This window comes from Siphateles boraxobius, unplaced genomic scaffold, assembly GCF_051911475.1.
Source record: "Siphateles boraxobius isolate OS27281-9 unplaced genomic scaffold, OSU_SipBor_1 6, whole genome shotgun sequence".
Classification (NCBI taxonomy): domain Eukaryota; kingdom Metazoa; phylum Chordata; class Actinopteri; order Cypriniformes; family Leuciscidae; genus Siphateles; species Siphateles boraxobius.
In genome coordinates, this window is record NW_027509186.1 from 36,707,524 (window position 1) to 36,727,913 (window position 20,390).

Here is a 20,390-nt window from a genome sequence, read left to right on the forward strand (position 1 = left end):
AAAGGAGACAGCTGAGGAAGCAATGGAAAAGAGCGGAACAAAGTCAGAAGGAGGGACTCAATCTCTTACAAAGGGCCATAAAAGACAAGCTTGCAACATTACGCAGAGCTGAGTGACTACAGAAACGCTACAAAAAGAAGGAGCGTGCGAGGGCTAATTTCTATAAAGATCCATTCAAATTCGTAAAGAAGTTATTCACCAGTGAGAAGAATGGCACTTTAAAAGCATCTAGGGTTGAGCTAGAGAGATATTTGGAGGAAACGCATACAGATGCAAAAAGGCATGAGCCTATGTCAATTCCGTCAGACATCCCACCTGTCAATCCACAGAATACCAAATGGAGGTCTGTGCACCTAAGTGGAAAGAGATAGAGCAGGTTGTGAGAAAGGCAAGGGCTTCATCATCTCCAGGGCCAAATGGACTTCCGTACAAAGTGTACAAGAGTGCTTCAGGAGTTCTAAGAATTCTGTGGAAATTGATAAAAGTGGCTTGGGAAAAGCAGGTTGTACCTAGAGCATGGCGCCGAGCAGGGGGAGTCTTTATACCCAAAGAAAAAGATGCTACAAGCATCAGTCAGTTTCGCCCTATTTCACTATTAAACGTCGAAGGCAAAATTTTCTTCAGCATTATTGCTCAGAGACTGTCAACCTACCTGTTAAAGAATGGCTTCATTGACACTTCAGTTCAAAAAGCGGGCATTCCAGGATTCTCAGGATGCTTACAACATATCAGTGTTATCTGGCAACGAATTCAATCAGCTAAAAAGGAGAGGAAGGAGCTCCACGTGACATTCCTGGATTTGGCTAATGCATATGGTTCAGTGCCATATGAGCTTCTTTGGGTATCATTTGATTTTTTCAGGGTACCGATGTCGAAAACAAATTTAGTGAAAGCCTATTTTGGAGATTTGCAATTTAGTTTCTCAACTCCAGAATTCAGCAATACATGGCAATGCTTAGAGGTTGGAATAATGTCAGGATGCACCATTTCTCCACTGGCTTTTACCATGGCAATGGAAGTAATCATTAGGGCATTGTGGTGGCAATTTTAATGATATTCATTGATCTTTAGTAAAATATAGATGATTCAAATAATGTCACATGTGTGTCTCTCACTTGTAGTGAGAGAAGATTCTGTTTATGTACCTGGGGAGGCAGAAGGGGAGACACTCCAGAGAACAGACGAACAAGGACCTCTGACCTAGATGTCAGAAGGCCATTTGGTGCAGGGGAGCTTAGTGGGCCAACTAGTGACGTCTATGGAAAACTACTGGGAGGAAGGCTCTGGGGGGAAGAAGGCCTTGAAACTAAGATAAAAGCTAGTTCAGTCTGTCTGGGGGTGTGTCACTCTTCTGCACAGGGTAACAACTGTGTATTAGACTGCTCCTATTCTTGCAAGAATAAATACTTCTATTTTATATAATTTGACTCTGAGTGTCTCTTACGCAGTGATGTTTGTTTAAGATGAATTTTTGCCACAACAATTTTGGTGTCAGAGTGGGATTCCTTGGAAGTGCCTTCTGGACCTGAGAGCGGACGGTGTTTGGCCACCTGGACTGAGCAGTTCCAGCTCTACCTCGTAAATTTCAGAGAGAGGGGCCGACCGCTATCAGGGCCAGGAGAAACTCCACTGGAATCAATTGAAAGAACCCGGTGGCAACAGAAGCATCTCTGGTAAGAGACAGTTCAATTTATTTTCTTTTGGGTAAGTTAATTAAATTCAGTTTAATTGGGGAGAAGAGTGAAATTGAACCATATTGGCTGAAGGCTGTTTCTGTGGTACGTAATCTGAGATTAATTGAGATCTATATAGATCAAGAAATTTCAAACAGATACGAGGGAAAATGATCTGAGATTAATTGAGGTCTGTAACAGAACAAGAAATTTCAAGCAGATAAATAATCTGGGATTAAGTGAGAACTGTAACAGATCAAGAGATTTCAAACAGATAGGTACCCTGAAAATTAGTTGTTCCACGACGGAGCAAATTGTTTTTAGGTACTGAGGCTAATTAGGGGGAACCAGAACATTTTTTGGTAAACCTTAATTAGGAGGGCACTAATAGTGCAACCCGACCGATTTGGGTTAAAAGAAAGAATCGGGTCTGTTGGGGACGCCTAAACAGATTAGAGAAAACGCGCGTTGAAGAGAAATCCACAGGGAACAGAAAACAGCCAGTATGGGAAAATCTCAGAGTAAGCATGCCAAATTTGATACACCGGTTTTCTGTAGAACTAGGAAAGTATGGGGGGAAATGTATGTTTTAGATATTGAAGTAGGAAGAAGCAATAAGGCTGTCTGTGTGAAATAGAGGGAACTGTAAGTGAGACTTGGTGGAAGAGGGAAGTGAAAAAACAAAAAGGTGGTGTGTGAGACATGTGTGTGTGGGGATTGTGCAAACAATCATGTACTGGTTAGATAATGAAGGAACTGGCATGTTTGAGAAAAGAAAGGAGAAGATAATGAAGGAACTGGCATGTTTGAGAAAAGAAAGGAGAGGATAATGAAGGAACTGGCATGTAGGGAAAAGAAAGGAGAAATATAGTAGAAAACTATATGTGATGAAAATAGACATGGTCTGACAGAATTTATGGAAGTCAAATTAACTGTTTAAATGATATGAAAAGTTTTAGAATAAAATAAGGCATTGTATGATTGACAGGGATTAACATGATATGAAGAATGTTTTAAGCAGAATGGGGAACAATTCTAGATTTTGATAAAATAATGATGGAAATGATGATATATCTGCTTTGTTTTATTATTGTTAAGAAAATAAGGGTATTGAAGCAAGTAGCTATAATGGTTGTCTGTGTAATTTACGGACTGAGTAATATAATCTGTTTTGGAGAAACAGTAGAGATAAGACTGAGACAATAATGATAATATTAAGTTGAATCTGCAGACTGAGCATGTGATGGAAGGGAAAAGGCTTCAAACCAGTTGTAATGAAAATAATGATGTACAAATTGTTACACTTTATGAAGAGTAACTGAACAGTCCGGGAAAATAAATAAATAAATAAATAAATAGTGAGACAGAAGAGAGCAAATGCTGTAAACAGCTCTGCTCTGAAGATCTCATTTTGAAGAGATTTGCAGATGATGTTTTGTAAAAGATAAGCTGGGATAACAGCAACAGTACTTGTAATTAGTGTTGTTGATGATAATACCAAATTAGTAAGGTAAAGACAGAAAACAAATTCGAATATTTTGAGCATTCTCTGTGCTGCTCATGAAATTATGTTCTGCCAATAATAATGATGAAGAGTATGAGTTGGCTATTGTGATTGAATCCGCCATTGGTGGATGGTCAAAGGAATACAGAGAACTGCTTATCAGTGGGTCTGTTTACATTCCTGAATGGGACACACACTGCTTCAAGGGTGTGCAGTTAAGTTGATGCCCTTTGGAAACTCACAGTGATCAAACTGCAAGGTGTCTGATGCTGTAGTTGAGGCTGACACACGAACCAACCAGATGACAGAGAGTGTCTTGATTGTGGTCAGCAGGACCATTTAACACGTGACACATTTCTGATAATAATGTGGGGTTGAAAATAGATCAGTGTTTAAATGACGACAGTGACAATTTTTGGTCTGAGAAATAAGAGATAAAAAAACAAGGTCAAAAGATTGAAGTCTTAAAGTGAATCCTTTTGTGACTCCAACAAATGTGAGTTGCAAAATATGTAAAGGTAATATAGAGAGACAGATCTCAAAGATGATTTATAATAACTGCAAAAGATGCAGAGAAGCCTTGTCAAAATTAGTATGAATCCTAATTGGAGATTGATAAACTCCAAGAGAAAACTTAAGTCAAATATTAAACTATGGTTGAGAACTTGACAATTAAAATTGAGATTGAGAAATGTGAAACGTTATTGAGAACTAGAATAATTATTTTTATGTAAGAACAAATAAGCAGAAGCAGTAGGCTACTGAATTAACAGTTGCTAAATGTAAAATGTGTTGAAAGGCATCTGATTAAACAAACAGCTTGAAAAGTTGACCATGAAAGAACTAGAAGCTGATGTTTTGCTTCCAAAAGATAAGTCTGCTATTGGCTGTAATGAAACAGTTCGCTTATCTAAATCTGATGTGTGCTGTGGCTGAAACTGCCAGTGCGACAGAGACTCAATCTGAGTGGAAATTTGTAATGTCTAAATTCCCTGAGGTGGGCAAAAGACAAATATAAATAATATGTTTATTTGAAACACATGTAATTTCTGGCAAAGATGCCTTAAGCTGGGCTAGAGTTAAAATATGGTAGATAAAGTCTGATGTTAAAAGTTTTATGAAAATGCAGTGTACCAGTCCTGAATGCCTCAGAGTCTCTCTCTGATTCAATGTCAGCTAAAAGCTGTTATCTGAGCCTGTGTCATAAGTAAAGCACAGTGTTTAAGTTGAAAATCATAGACATGGAGAGGTTAAAAGAAATCATTGCCGTTCAGAGGGCAATTTGTATTTGTAAATGGATTTAAGTAAAACTGAATGACTTTAAAGAAGTCTTTAAAATAATAATACAGACCCTAAACGATAGAGGTGACATTTTGATTAGCGTATTTTAGGACCAGTAACAACTTTGTCTCATTTAGTCTCCACCATTCAGGACCGATGGCTCCGGCTACAGATGAAGTACACTGAATGTACGGTTGTGATCTAAATTCACTGAGTATAATCTAAGCAGCTAGGTTTCTGCTTTTAAGATAGTTAATGGATTTAAGTGATTAAATACTGTTGTTATTGACCTGTCTCCCTGTGTGAACACTATTAGGCAATCCGAATGGCCCTGGTGACTCTTGAACGTGCCTTTCCTAAGCTCCAGAAAACAGCTGAGGTCTGTTGAAGAGAACTGATTGTGTGATTGGAAAGAGCGGTCACCAGTGGGCACGAGTGACCATCTCGATGACGGGTAAGACCTTCTTTGGCCAGACAGGGGGCAACCTAAGCCAGAGTGGATCACGTAAAGTCATTGGGCATCTCCTGAATGGAGGTGTGTTATGTGAGACAGGTATGAGGGTTGAGCAGGAGCTGTGAGGCCAGCAGCGTACTTATGCCGTTAAGGGGAGATGACGCGGTGACGAGTCACGGCATGTCTCCCCAATAAAGCAAAGCTCCTCTATATATACCACTCGCCAGAAGAAACCGCATTAGTTGTATGGCTTGTTTTTTTTATTGTGACAAGCGTCTGCAAATATGCCAGGGGAAAACACCCTGATGGAGATTATAGATAAAGGACTAACAGGAGTGGGCTTTCAAGAGCCAGCTGAGGCCATGAAGTGATTCCCATTAGTTGTTGTGGAGACAGTAGCAAAACTTTTTATGTACTGGTTTGCCTTATGGGCAAGGAAAAATCATAGTGTTGATTTTGAACTAACAGGTCTATGACATAGTTTTAACTCTTGAAGGTCGTTAGACATGGTGGTGGCTAAAGATGAAGACAGCTTTTGATTTAAGGAAAGTCTGGATGACAAAGGTGAATGGTCAAAGGTTATTGTAATGAATACAAATTTTGTCTAAGTTACAGCCTTAGGAGGCTGGTGGAAAAATTATTTGTTATAGTGAGAGAGACTGCCTGAGTTGGAGGAAGGGATGGTAACTGTGTCTGTCTTTCTGTTATCTGCCTGCTAGAGCAAGCTGAAGCAAAATAATGATAATGAAACAAAACAACCCAGCTGACTTGTCTAAAAATCAAATGAATAATGAACAGACGTGCTTTGAAAGTGGTTAAGATACCATGTAAAATTAGGTAGAAGCTACAGGAAAATGGGAAGTTTAAAATCTTATTTAAAATTTAAATCTTTTAGCAATAATATAAAGAAAAGTGAACATTGAGAATGAGCAGTTAACATATGTGTGTCTAGTATGAGTGTGTGTGTGTGATGGTGACAGCACTTTATGTCTTGTATGTATTAGTTTGGGGCACTAATATTCCGCCTGAATGGTGTGTATATTGCGTCATTAACCTCTGGAATGAGTTTATCATTACAGATGGGTTAAGGCAAATGACAAATTTTAAAGAAGCTGATAATTCTGATGAAGAGACAATACAGAACATGGGACAAGCTTTAAGTTGATTGGCCATCAAGCTCTGTCTGGTAGTAATACTTTTGTCATACATAATGTAGATTTGAAGATCAGTAAATTGGAATTGTGTAGTTGTAGATCACCATCTGGCATGGGCTGAGATAAATGAAAATGTTGTAGATTTGAGGGAAACAACAAAGTGACATATTGGCTAAGTCAACATGAAATTATCAAGAGAGCCCCTCACATTTATGATTATTGTGAACAAAGGGGGAGAAATGATTGACTGACATTGACCAAGTCTGCACAGCACGACCTGACCTGATAGGGAAAATTGATGACTTTGGAAATGTTTGTAGATGACTGACTTGAGAGACCAAACAACAGGCCTGAAAAGCAGAATACGCTGTGAGACTGAGGGCCGTTGCCTTTCAAATACTTCGATAAGAAGATGAGATTGTGGCTTTAAGTGAAGAATGTAATATTTTTGTTTCAGAGGCAGAGAAAGATGTCTGGAGGAAATTTGTCTGAAGGACAACGTTTGGGTTAGTGTTGATGGCAAACTTTATAAAAAACACTATGTTAAATGTTATGTTAAATTGATGCTCGAGTTGTGTTGTGCATCAAGAGGGAGATGGTATAACAATTGCCAAATATGGTTTATTAAGGGGTTCACATTTGCTGAATAAATGTTGGGAGAACACTAAGGGTAATTTGATAAAAGCCCTGAAAGAAGCCATTTTTTCTGCCTAACAAAATGGATGTCTGTGAGTGTGCCGCACACACCAATAACAAAGATTGTTTCAACAGGAAACGCCAGGGCATCGAAGGCCACGGGAGAACAGTAGACAAAAGAAACTACGTACTTTACTATCTGACAATAACCTCGAAATCTGTTTCTCTTTACAGAGAGCATGCAGGATTGGGAGACAGGGCAAAATGTGCCCACTAAAATAATGGTTATGGATGAATTTGGCTAACTGTCCTGGCCTGGGTTATTAGAGTGGCAGAAAGGTGCTACACCTGCGCAGCGCATAACTTAAAATTTTCCTTTTACAGAATGTCAGGAAGGATTGGATCAAACAGAACTAATTCTGTTCCAAATGTATAAATATTGTGTGGACATGAGGACAGGGGTTGAGTGTTTTTCAGGGTAAAAGGACCCCGAGTGCTATTAAGTGAGCAAGAAATTATCCGGAGATAATGTTTCAGGTTGTTGATTCCACAGGTCACACCAAAGGGGAGCGGTCAAGCGGTCACTAACAAAATACTTAAGGTCTCCATTCACAGGTGACAGTTCACTCCAGTGGGGGTGCGGTCGTGATTTAAGGGAAAACCTTATAAGGATCAGAAAATGGTTGGAGAGTGTGACACCTGGGTCCAAGCCTCTCACCTACACCAACAGGCCACAACCATCCCATAGTCCATGGGGCGAACGAGATGATCAACACGCCTGGAGGAGGATGTGAACCAACTAATGGTTTAAGAATGTGGTTTTGTGATTATTTTGAGGATTTGATTCGATTAAATCAAAATAGGGCTTAGTATTGATATACACTAGATCAAAAGATTTGATTGGTTACTTATTCATTAGGAAATATTTAAGGAAAATGTTTTTGGGAAGAGAAGATCTATTAATTAATGTAAATTATAGGGATAATTGTTGAAGCTTATTAAGTAGAACCACAGCATGTTTGAATTAAAAGTTAAAGGTAAAAGAACACGGAACGTCCGTGGGGCGAACGAGATGATCAACACAACTGATGGTTTAAGTTTAAAGGAAGAATCTGTTTTTGTGATGATTTTGTTTGATTGAATCAAACTAGGTATTGATTTGATTGTAAATGTAGAAAATATATTGATTGTGTCCGTAATGGAAATATTAGAGTTAATTTTGAACAACTACATTGGTTAAAAGAATGGATAAAAAAATATATAAAACCTTTTCTGGATAGATTTTATTAAATATGGTGTTAAATAGAGCTTACTAAGTAAAACCATTGGCTGAATCGAGTTAAAAGTTAAGAAAATATGGTTAGGAAAATGGAGGCGATGTATGGAAATGGGCGTGGACTGATGGTAAATGGATAAGATTGGTTAATCTTTGGGGGGTTGGGGGTACTGTACTACCAATTTCAGCGATAGGATTATCAATATTGTCATGTTTACCATGCATTATAGTGTGTTTCCAGCTCAGTACAGAGACTGGTTAAAGCTGGGAGTCTGTTCAATTGGATGAACAAAATATGATGATACAAGTAGTGGGAGCTACTGTGACATGTGTTAAAGTGTATGTTTCCTTTTCTTTTTCTTTATTTCTATGAATGTTTTTGATATGAACAGAAGGTTAAAAGCTGTGGTTATCCGCTATGTGTTGACGTACAAGGAGAGGGGTCGAAATGAGGGATTTTATTCTACTTTTATTTCTTCGTATTTCTTAGCCTGTTGAAATGCCATGTGGGTTTCAAGATGTGTAATGATAACCAGGGTGTTAGATTGATGTGTTTCCTACTTAAACTATACACTATTTCTTGTTTATACTGAGGTGACTGAGGGTCCGACCTAGGTCGGGAGTGCAATAACAGTGCTTATTCATTCAGCCCGGCCGCAGATAAAGTCTTTACTTGCTTGCTAATACTTAAGGGACTATCCCCACAAAAACAGCCTAAGCTTTTTACTTTTCCAAATGTTATTTCACAAATGTTTAAGAAAGTGGTCAGTGAAAACCAGAGATGAAGAGTATAAGTGTGATGATATGACTTAAAATTTGTCTTATTGTTTATTATTGTGATTATGGGTAATCATAATGATAAAAAGTGAGGAGTTGTGGTGGCAATTTTAATGATATTCATTGATCTTTAGTAAAATATAGATGATTCAAATAATGTCACATGTGTGTCTCTCACTTGTAGTGAGAGAAGATTCTGTTTATGTACCTGGGGAGGCAGAAGGGGGAGACACTCCAGAGAACAGACGAACAAGGACCTCTGACCTAGATGTCAGAAGGCCATTTGGTGCAGGGGAGCTTAGTGGGCCAACTAGTGACGTCTATGGAAAACTACTGGGAGGAAGGCTCTGGGGGGAAGAAGGCCTTGAAACTAAGATAAAAGCTAGTTCAGTCTGTCTGGGGGTGTGTCACTCTTCTGCACAGGGTAACAACTGTGTATTAGACTGCTCCTATTCTTGCAAGAATAAATACTTCTATTTTATATAATTTGACTCTGAGTGTCTCTTACGCAGTGATGTTTGTTTAAGATGAATTTTTGCCACAACAGCATCAAAATGGGTAGTAGGAGGAGAGCGCTTGGCTTCTGGGATGCGACTACCACCAATCAGAGCATACATGGATGACATGACAACCATGACAACAACGGTAGCCTGCACTAATCGGTTATTGAGGAAGTTAACAGATAATATTGAATGGGCACGAATGCAATTTAAGCCCTCTAAATCAAGGAGCAGCTCAATAGTTAAAGGCAAGGTAGTAGATAGAATATTCTTCATTAATGGTGAGGCAATACCAACAGTTTCTCAGAAGCCAGTGAAGAGTCTAGGGAGATGGTACGATGGGGATCTAAAGGACACAGTTCGAGTGGGAGAAGTTAGACGACAAGCAGTGGAAGGGTTGAAGAGTATAAACAGCTGTGCTCTACCAAGACCCTAGAGATGTTCCCTACTCCGCTCAATCCAGAGGGTTGTTATGGGGGGACCGCACTGTGGTTGCAGCCATTGTGTGTGCTGACACGCAAATACACTGCAGCTATTAACACCAGACAGAAGGAGATTCACGTCACCAGATGGAAAGAAGCGTAAATGGATGGAGAAGCATAGGTTACTGTAAAGCTACATCTTAGTTGGTGCTTATCTTGGCGAAAGCCGAGTACAAATCAGCATGAAGTTTTAACATCTACTCTCGTGTAATGGAAATCAATATTAACGACTGGCTATTCGTGCTGTTTCAATCCCTAATTTCTTTTTTCAAAGTTCTCACTTCACATTTGAAACTGTGTCAAATGCCCTTCTTGAAAAAAGAAACATTTCATCAAGCATTTCTATTTAAAATTTTTCATACAAATAACAGCTAGGTGGCAGGTGCATCTGAGGGCTATGTAGCATGTTAGCTTAGCACACCATCAATACAAGAGAATTTGTGAAATTAAAACCATGTTTTTGCTCCAAACTAACTTTATAACGCAAGTCGAGTGTTTTAAATAACCTTCTGTGATCTGATTTGGCTTCGAATAAAATCAGACAGAAATATATTATTTTATAGTATTCTGCACAATGATAAAGTCTACATCGATTAGCATTACATTATGTATATAATTTATTATTATGAAAATACCTGACATGGCTCGAAGAACACAGATAAATCATATATTGTTGCAATTATGTTTATTGTCTCCAAAACCTCTGGAAGCTTTGTTTATGTCAGGAACTTACTGAATGTCACATGATATGGCTCTTCTTCATGTGTTCCATATATGGACTAAATGTGCACAGGGCGCCCTTAGGCTGCCAGTATGAATTGAAAACACAGTACATCTGAGTATCCAGCGCTCATAATGATTACATCGGCACATTTGGGTATAAATTCAATAAATATTATTCATCTCTATAGAAATCTGACGTAAACCTATGAAATCTATCAATATTTCTCAAAATCTGCACATTTTTGAGCTAAAAGCCCTGAGGGACGTTGTTTGGTTAAAAGCTTTCATGACGACCGCACAGGAGTTCTTTTTCTGAATGGGAGCGGCTGACTCTTATAATTCATATTAAAGGTATCGACTCATTTTTTTAATTACATAACTCCTGACACAAATTAAGACATTACTGTCACTATAAGTTTCTGAGAATAAAATAGTTGTCAAATACTGAAACTTGAGTCTTATATCTTTTTAATGATGTATAGTTTGCCAAGGTAATAACATTAATAGTAACTTTGAACTATTTAAACAAAGAACGATTAAGAGCGTCCTCGCACTGGTGAAGCTGAACAGAAGCGAGGAAGAAACTATAGTGTCTGCAACTTTTTAAAAAAGATTTTCAACACACCATTGTGATCTATACATAATGGTTGGTTGGCCTTCGTTGAATATCAGAAGAAAAATGCACTGGTATTTGTTTATTTATAAAGCTATATCGGGTTATCTGCCCTCTTATCTTTGCTGTTAAACAGAAACTGCCTGGCAATTACTCAATAACTCTGAATCAAATTACTCAGAGAAAATTAATGGTGTGTAAATGTTTTAACCAGTTGCATGTTTTATGTTTATATGTAATGATGTTTTTTTTTTGTTGTATGTCGTAACTTTGATGTATAACTGTTTATGTAAACTCAGCTGCCCATCTTGTTCAGCCCAGGACACTCCTGTAAAAGAGATTTTAATCTCAGAGAGTTTTCTTTCCTGGTTAAATAAAGGTTTAAATGGATTTTGTTGTTTTCATGAAACTGTTGGCTGACAATAAATCACGTTTAACATCGAGGTCCAGCCTAATTCACCAAGATCCGCTCACTTTAAAGTTTCTGGCCTCGCCACTGCTGTATATCTGCATGTATTCAAAAGAAGACCCTAGGCTGCAATTACATAATAAGGGAGACATGTAGAAAAACAATATTGTAACTGTAATTGAGTGAAGGTGAATATATTGTTGAATCCATATATTATATATATTATTATTGTGCATTATTAATTATTACAATTGGGCCAGGCCACATTAGTGATGGGGACACTATACTGTCAAAGAGCACCGTCCTTCGGATGAGACGTTAAACCGAGGTCCTGACTCTCTGTGGTCATTAAAAATCCCAGGATGTCCTTCGAAAAAGAGGGTGTAACACCGGCATCCTGGACAAATTTGCCCCTTGGCCTTTGTCCATCATGGCCTCCTAATCATCATCCCCATATATATACTGATTGGCTTCATCACTGTATCCTCTCCACCAGTAAGCTGGTGTGTAGTGGGCGTTCTGGCGGAATATGGCTGTCGCCGCATAATCCAGGTGATGCTGCACATTGGTGGTGGTTGAGGAGATTCCCCCTTCCATGTAAAGCGCTTTGATTACCCATAAAAAGCGCTATATAAATGTAACAAATTATTATTATTATTACAATTGTGGATTTGGTCCGATAACAGAGGGGAGATTTGATTTACTGAATGCGGCCCCTTTAAGAAATATGACACCAAGCGCAATGAGCATGCGCTAAAGAGAGAAGTGTGAGAGCCTCTCTATAGTTTTGATTTCTTTCTTTCTTTCTTCCCTCTTTTTCTTTTTGTTGTGTTTTTGACGCCAAAATGAATGTAACAGTCGAACACGTGAAAAGAGGGAAGCGCGAGAGACGCTGAACCTTTAACCAGTTGAAGCTGAAAGTGACGCTGTTAACGATCGTGAATCAAGCACATGTGGAATATTTTCTCTGAATGTCTTATATTTCCAGTCTGCAGGTCAGAGATGTTATATTTATCATGTTAGAATTAATATTTGTGTTGCCTAAATGTACATTGTTCGTAGTGTAACGTACAGCCTCTATTCAGTCTATTGGATATGATTTCTGTAATCGTTGTTAGATTCCTGTTTAATTCATATATGAATTGAATAATTTAACCTGTTTCTGGAATTACATAAAAACGAATAACCTTCAAGTAGAGCCGTTTTAAATGCTACTAATATATAACCATATCAAAATTATCTATATTTCTTAAATCAATATGGTCATTTCATTTAAGAACTGTACAGTATTTCAGTTTAAACTCAGTAACCTCGAATTTGGATTTAGATCAACTGTTAATGGCAATATATGATAAATTAAATAAAATTATGAGCAAGTTATGATAAATTATTTTGGAATACATTTAAATGATCATAATCTTGTATAGTAGCCTACTTGTTATCCACATTTTGATGGTCAAGTGTTAGATTATTTCCTTTTGTGCCATCATTCTCAGCCCCTTAATCGAGGGTTGATTTCTGTCGTCTTACGTTAGATTTCTGATTAGTTTAGATATTAATTGAATGATAGAACCTGTGTCCTGTTTCATTCTTATTATAAACTGGGTTACATACAAACTATAAACCTATACTGTTGTTTTATATGCTACTAATATGTAACCATCAAAATGTATTTGAGCTACATTAAAGGCACCATGTGTTTACTGTTTAAGTAATCCAGTATAAATTCAGTAAATTAGGCCTGTTCGATTTTTCCAGATCTGGTCCTGTGGGCGTCAGTATCACACAGTGATCACAGTTCACACCTGCAGTGAAGCCCCTCACACAACAATTCTCCAATAAATACTGGGAATATTCCCATCATCCTACAAGAGAAGGACAAACTCCAGGAGTAGCAGCTGAAATCTGTGTGACTGTTAAAGATGGAGTTTATTAAAGAGGAGATTGAAGACATGAGTGATCCAGAATCAACCAGAATAAAACATGAAGATACTGAGGAACAAATAGGTTGGTGTCCATTCTTGATTCTTCATTGTTGACTGCTTTGGTAGCACTGAAAATATGGATGACAAATGATAGAGAAATGCATCTAAATGATCATAACCCAGTTTTAATCGCATTAACAAGTGAATGACAGAACCGACCTTTTCACATTAAAGATACTTTATACAGACAGGTGTCTTGTTTTCTGCTTTCTAAGTGTTTTTAATTCTCACATTTAACCTCATTGAACTGATTCTAACTGCTTAATATTTTTATTTTAGACCAGATGGAAGTGACGGAGCAAAGACAGAAACTAAATGACGTAAAGAAACACTGTGACCTCAAAACTCAAGGAACAAAAGCCAAAAAGCTGCACTCCTGCTCACAGTGTGGAAAGAGTTTCCAAAATAATGGAGACCTTAAAAAAGACGCAAGAATACACACTGGAGAGAAACCGTATACATGCACACAGTGTGGAAAGAGTTTTTCTCGAGCATCAATTCTCAGTGTTCATCTGCACAGTCACTCTGGAGAAAAACCATTTAACTGTGATCAGTGTGGTAAAGATTTTAATTCGTCATCAAATCTAAACCGACACATGAAAGTTCATTCAGATGAGAGGCCTTATGTGTGTTCTCTCTGTGGAAAGAATTTTTCACGACTGTACAGTTTTAAACAGCACCAGAAAACACATGATGAAGTGAAAGATCATGTGTGTTGTGACTGTGGGAAGAGCTTTACTAGATCTGACCATCTGAAACTGCACCAAAGAATTCATACTGGAGAAAAACCTTACAAGTGCTCAGTTTGTGACAAGAGTTTTGCTCGGTCTGGACACCTGAAAGAACACGAGCGAGTTCATACTGAAGAAAAGCCGTACCACTGTACTCAGTGTGAGAAGAGTTTCAAAGATGCAAAAAGTTTAAAAGATCATCTGCACGTTCACTCTGGGGAAAAGCCATTTAACTGTGATCAGTGTGGAACAAAGTTCATTTCACCAAAACATCTGAAAAGTCATCTGATTGTTCATTTAGATGAGAAGCCTTATGTGTGTTCTCTCTGTGGAAAGAGTTTTTCACGACTGAACAGTTTTAAACTGCACCAGAAAACACATGATGAAGTGAGAGATCATGTGTGTTGTGACTGTGGGAAGAGCTTTACTAGATCTGACCATCTGAAGCTACACCAAAGAATTCATACTGGAGAAAAACCTTACAAGTGCTCATATTGTGACAAGAGTTTCACTCATTCTGGATCTCTGAAAGTGCATAAGCGAGTTCATACTGGAGAGAAGCCGTATTACTGTACCCGTTGTGAGAAGACTTTTAAACATTTATCAAGCCTTCACACGCATATGAAAAAATGTTTCAAGTCAGCAACATTAGTTTTCATGTCAAATACATTAAAGTAAATTGAGATAAAATATGGAGTTTTTCATAAAATCACTATATAATCTAGATTAATTTTGTTAATGTGGTGAAAAGCTCGATTAACTAGAAAGTCATAAAGGGTTAGTTCACCCAAAAATGAAAATTCTGTCATTAATTACTCACACTCATGACGTTCCAAACCTGTAAGACTTTTGTTCATCTTCAAAACACAAATGAAGATAATTTGATAAAATCTGAGTGCCTAATTTCAATCTGTTCATCAAATAAAGTGACCTTGTCTCTTCAGAAAATGTTTGACTAAACAGCTGGATTCATATGGATTATTTTAACGATCTCTTTATGAACTTTTTTTAAGTAGCAAAAATGGTTATTGCATAGCTACAGTATTAATGGAGGGCCAGAAAGCTCTCAGATTTCATTCAAGAGGGATAATAAAAAATGTGGGTCAGTGATGATAAGTATCTGTATAAGTAAGGAATAATTGACGACAGGCCTTTGAATTATTAGAAAATAATGCACACCTGAGTTGTTAATGTTACACCTTGGATGTGCATTATTTTCTAATAATTCAATAGACTGGAGTCAAATATTCTGCTTACACTACGGTTACCTCACCTCAAGACATTTTGTCAGGTTGGTTTCAGTTAAAGGGATAGTTCACCCAAAAACTAAAATCAGCCCATGATTTACACACCCTCAAGTCATCCTAGGTTTATCTTCTTTCAGACAAATACAATCTAAGTTATATTAAAAAATGTCCTGGCACTTCCAAGCTTTATATTGATGAATGTTGTCATCAATGGGAGAGACAGCGGGATAAAGAGCATTCGCCTTCCGTACATAACAAAACGTAATTTATTTTGTGGCAAAAAACAGAAATAATTTTTCGTTTTTATCCTATTGTTTACTATGGGTGTGTTCACACTTGGTGGTTATGTTTGGTTCGATTAAAACAAACCCTGATGGGATTGTTCAGTTAGTGCGTTTCATTTGAACAAATGTGAACGCTGCCGTCTGAACCCTGGTGCCACCAAACAAGCGGACCGAGACGCTGAAAAGATGAGTCTCGGTCTGTTTTAAAACTAGTGCGGTTCGAATTAAATATGAATGCAACACGGACCAAAGACATGTAAACGAACCAAAAACAGGAAGATGAGATCCTAAAAAAGACACAATGCTAACGCAGACCTGTTTTTTCTCATCATAGTTGCGATGATGCCCATCACAGTTCGGTAGAGGTATCAGATCCGGGACTCCTCGCAGCATCAATTGTGTGTGTGACGGAGGGATTCCTGCTGCTGTTTTGACTCCTTCACATATTTTATAAGCTCTTCACAAGTTCTCAGCTGGTCAAAATACCATACTATGCAGGCTATGCAGATACAACGAGCACATTCATCCCAGAAAACAGCATTGTTTTGGATATTCGGTAAGTACCATCTCAAAATAGGCGATACATCATAAAAGCCAACCAATCAGATTTATTTATTTATTGGTCCGGACCAAACTAACCAGCGAACCGAACTACAAGTGTGAAAATCTTTAGTCATTTCATTAATTTGAGCTGAAATTGCTAGCTAACCATTACCATTAGTTACCATAAGCTAACTCATACTCTAGTTTAAATTAACGAAGCCATCGCCAACAGAAAGACCTATTTATCATTTATTTTATTAAAACTCACTGTTAGAATTAGGAATTCCAGGTGCCTTATTACAGCCTTAATTAGCAAATCATTTAAATGAACAATGACTGAGGGAGACTAAAACAGTTCAGCTTTATTAATCCTTTGTATTAGAATATATAGTAAGAATATGAGGGGAGTATCACAAAGTTAGCCAATGGGAAGATACATTACATCATATAGAAAATACATTGTATAACAAGTCCATATGTGGTCAGTTTCCGGCTATTCTTCCACACATACATTTGGATCCAGAAAGACACTTTCAATGTATAACATAGGGAGAATTCACTATTCGAACACAGAGGTCCTTCCTAATGAACGCCAAATGTTGCCAGTACATTTCTACAGGCCAAAGAAAGGCCTCTTCTGCGATAGCGTATGCTGACACAGTTAAACTTGAACTTCTAACACTCACCTTGATTTTACTTGTGCAGTTTTCCACCGTAAAACCTCCAAACAACAATCCTCTGATGGTCCATCTTTTGGCCGCCAAGTTTCAGAGGGGTTTGGTCACTTTTTTAGCTGGCCAGGCTGATTTTACTTCCAGCTTAGACCAGCCAACCAGCCTAGGCTGGTTTTAGCTGTTTTCTTTCTTTCTTATTTTTTATGGGCCCTTTTTTAGCTATATATCTAAATTAACCAGTTTCAAATGTGCTGCATCCAAATTGGGTGTAATGTATTTGGGCCATATTTGCTATGCCATGTGTGGGCCACTTTAGGTTCACATTCAGATTCGCCAGTGATTACGGTCCCATATCTTTGCCAACTGGCACAGATACTCATGTTTTAAGATAACTGGGTCACATTTGCTGCAACATATGTGGGCCACATTTGGTTTGCACCCAGATTAGCGATTATCGATTGTTCCACATTTTGACAACGTGGCCCACATTTGCTTTCTGATATTTGGGCCGTATTCATTTTTTTATAATACGGGCCACTTTAGGTTTACATTCAGATTACACATAGCCGTGAGCGCCACATCTTTGCCTAAAAAGGCCTGTGTGTGATTTAAAATATAAATACCATGTTACACTTTGTCCAGAAGAATGATGTTACATCATTGCCATCATCAGAGCCATATAGAGAGAGAGTTGCGACAAAGGAAGTTCTAAATGCTTGGTTGTCACGTGATTCGCGTAGACCTGAGATAGTTCCAGGAAGTGCTTCGGCCCCAATTCAAATGGATGGAGTTAGAGAGCAGAACTGTGATTTTAGATAGTTTGTAGTCAATAAATGTGTTGGTTTACAATATGTGTATAATACATTGACATTTGGATGTAGTATGTGTATGTAGTTACAGCAATATTTTTTTTAAAAGATAAAAATCTGCTAATATTTCATGTTTATTGTTGTCAACCAGCGTTGCCTGCCTTTGTTAACATATTTTCTGGCTAACTTTACCTTGGTTAAAGACCGTTTTGCAGTTGTTTTGAAGTATTTTTGTGTTCTTAAACGTGTATGTTATTTAAGGGTTATCACGTAATGTTCACTATGGTTTCACAAGGACAGGAGACTTGCAGGAAACAGGTGATTGTCTTAAAAAGCCATTGCAAACAAGTAAAATGTAAAATTGCATTCATCTTAATGTTTACAATGCTTATGCACTTATTACTATATAAATGAATACATAATATATTTTATAGTCCTGTTATATCTTAAACCCCCCAAAATGTCAGGTTGTGCAACTGTCCGCACAAATGAACAGACTAAAATACTAATTTAAATGGTGTTTTAAGAATAAAAAAATAAAAATGAAATTCTATGGCATCATTTTAACCGTTCATATAAACAAATTTTATACATTTCAGTAGATTTATAGCTGTTGAGATAATTGAAAACCTTTTGTCAAGCAATTTGCATGTCAGAATGGCACAACTGCAAACATGGCTCTCTTATTATGGTAATTAAAGTATGCATGATAATGCATTGTCCAGAGGAGCCTTAATGATCCTTGTAGATCTCTATCAAATACTGGTAAAAACTGCTTTCAAGTATGAGTAGGTTGGTACACTTTCAGGTGAACTTACCACTTAGAAATGTTCACAACTGAAACTTGTTTAAATACATTGTTCATGACACAAAAATATACATTACATCAGTTTTGAAAAGATTTAAAAAAACATTTATTTGTTTATTTGTCAATGACCTATATATATATATATACACTTTTGCACTGATTTAGCACAAAGGGATTTATAAATTTCTAATAAACTGCACGTCAAGCATGTTGTCTGTCCTTTCCTCTGTGTTGTTCTTGTACTGTCCGACACAGAGAGCAGAAATATGCTCAAGTCAGGAGCAATCTAAATAGAACTAAACATTTTGTGCTAATCATACTTAGGTGTATCTGCACTTTTTCACAAAGACCAACACTGGGAAGTTTAATGTTTATTAAAAATAAGGAGCAAAATCCAAGGATCTGAGACTGAAGGTGAGGGTACAGCGTCAGTGCAGGAGTCTTCAGGATCCACTGAATCCCCTTTGTGCTTCTTGTGTTGAAAGAGATAAAGGAAACAAAAACGGGATAAATTGTATATAGTAGTCAGTATATAATACAGTTATGGTATTTTTAATACCCCATTTAGCCTAGTGTGATTTGATCTAGAAAATGGCTTGCTGCCGTTTTAAGCATGGTTTTTAATCTTACTTATAAACTTCCATCTCCCTTTCTCATCAATACAAATCAGCTGAGCTGAAACATAATAGAAAGGTAATAATCAACAGAAACACAATGAATAAAAAACTCCAACTATACGTTTTTGCTTACTCAAATATGAAATCTAAAATAAGGATTTTTTCCCGTTATTGCACATTTAATATGGAATGAAACCGATATTCTCATTTCATCAATTACAACTATCACACTCCCCAATGTTATATTTAACCCCTGTTTAGAAGTCTTTCCCTCTTATTACACAACAAAGGATAAACATGCATTAATAGAACGGGTTTAACCATTAATAGGCTGTTCGTGGTTTGTTATGCGGTATTAACTTTATCCAAAGACCTTTATTTTACCTGATAACGTCCCCAATAATCAACTAGCATGCTTTAATACACAAGTTAATTTGATTCAGATGTACTGATAATAAACAATCTTATTCTTTAAACGTCTTACCTTTTAAAAGTGCATCACAAACGGTCTGTTCTGCTGTAACTCTACCGCGCTGCTGCTACTTCCGGGAACTATTGAGAGGCTCCGCGAGCCGCCATTGCAAATAAAAAAACGTTCCATTGAAGTCAATGGAGTTGTCGCAACTCTCACTCTATATGGCTCTGGCCATCATTACCTACTTTATGCTATCTGGTCTATTCAGTTTAGTCACATTGTTCAAAATAACACACTGCCTGAAAGGTAATATTCGAAAAAGCATAATAGGGGCGCTTTAAGAAAAGGCCCGGTTATATGGGGACGCTAAAGGGTGATAAGCAAGCAAGTGCACCCTCAGTTGAGCAATGTAGCCAATCTCAGACATAGTTGTTGATCTCTTGAACGAAATGGCCAATCAGAGGTGTTTAAGTGTGTCAGAATTCACACAAGAGTTTCACTCAGTTTCCACACCTGAAATCACATGAGCAAGTTCATACTGGAGAGAAGCCGTACCACTGTACTCGGTGTGAGCAGAGCTTTAGACGTTTATCAATCCTTTAAACTCATATTCATTTTTTTTGTAAGTGAGCAACATTTGTTTTCATGTCAAATAGTAAATACTGTTAGATAAAATATTGAAACTCTTACAGTGTAAATAAAGAAGTTTTCTGTCAGGATGGATTGTGTGCTAATTAGTTATTTCTAGAATTATATATAATCATGTCATTTTCATATTTATATGAAAATTTTATT

General features: G+C 37.4%; 1 protein-coding gene across 1 annotated transcript; it reads left to right on the plus strand.

The window, feature by feature from the left end:
- The first annotated feature begins 12,196 nt into the window (after positions 1-12,196).
- LOC143715406 (uncharacterized) lies at positions 12,197-15,158 on the plus strand. The gene is made up of 3 exons (XM_077207167.1): positions 12,197-12,477; positions 13,241-13,489; positions 13,747-15,158. The coding sequence occupies exons 2-3, from the start codon at positions 13,405-13,407 to the stop codon at positions 14,874-14,876; spliced, it is 1,215 nt and encodes a 404-aa protein (XP_077063282.1). The 5' UTR covers positions 12,197-12,477; positions 13,241-13,404; the 3' UTR covers positions 14,877-15,158.
- The last annotated feature ends 5,232 nt before the right edge of the window (positions 15,159-20,390 follow it).

Coding starts and splice junctions, on each gene's coding strand:
- LOC143715406 (XM_077207167.1), top strand. CDS start 13,405: ATGGAGTTTATTAAAGAGGAGATTGAAGACATGAGTGATCCAGAATCA. Junction 13,490..13,746: donor AGATACTGAGGAACAAATAG/GTTGGTGTCCAT, acceptor TTTTTATTTTAG/ACCAGATGGAAGTGACGGAG.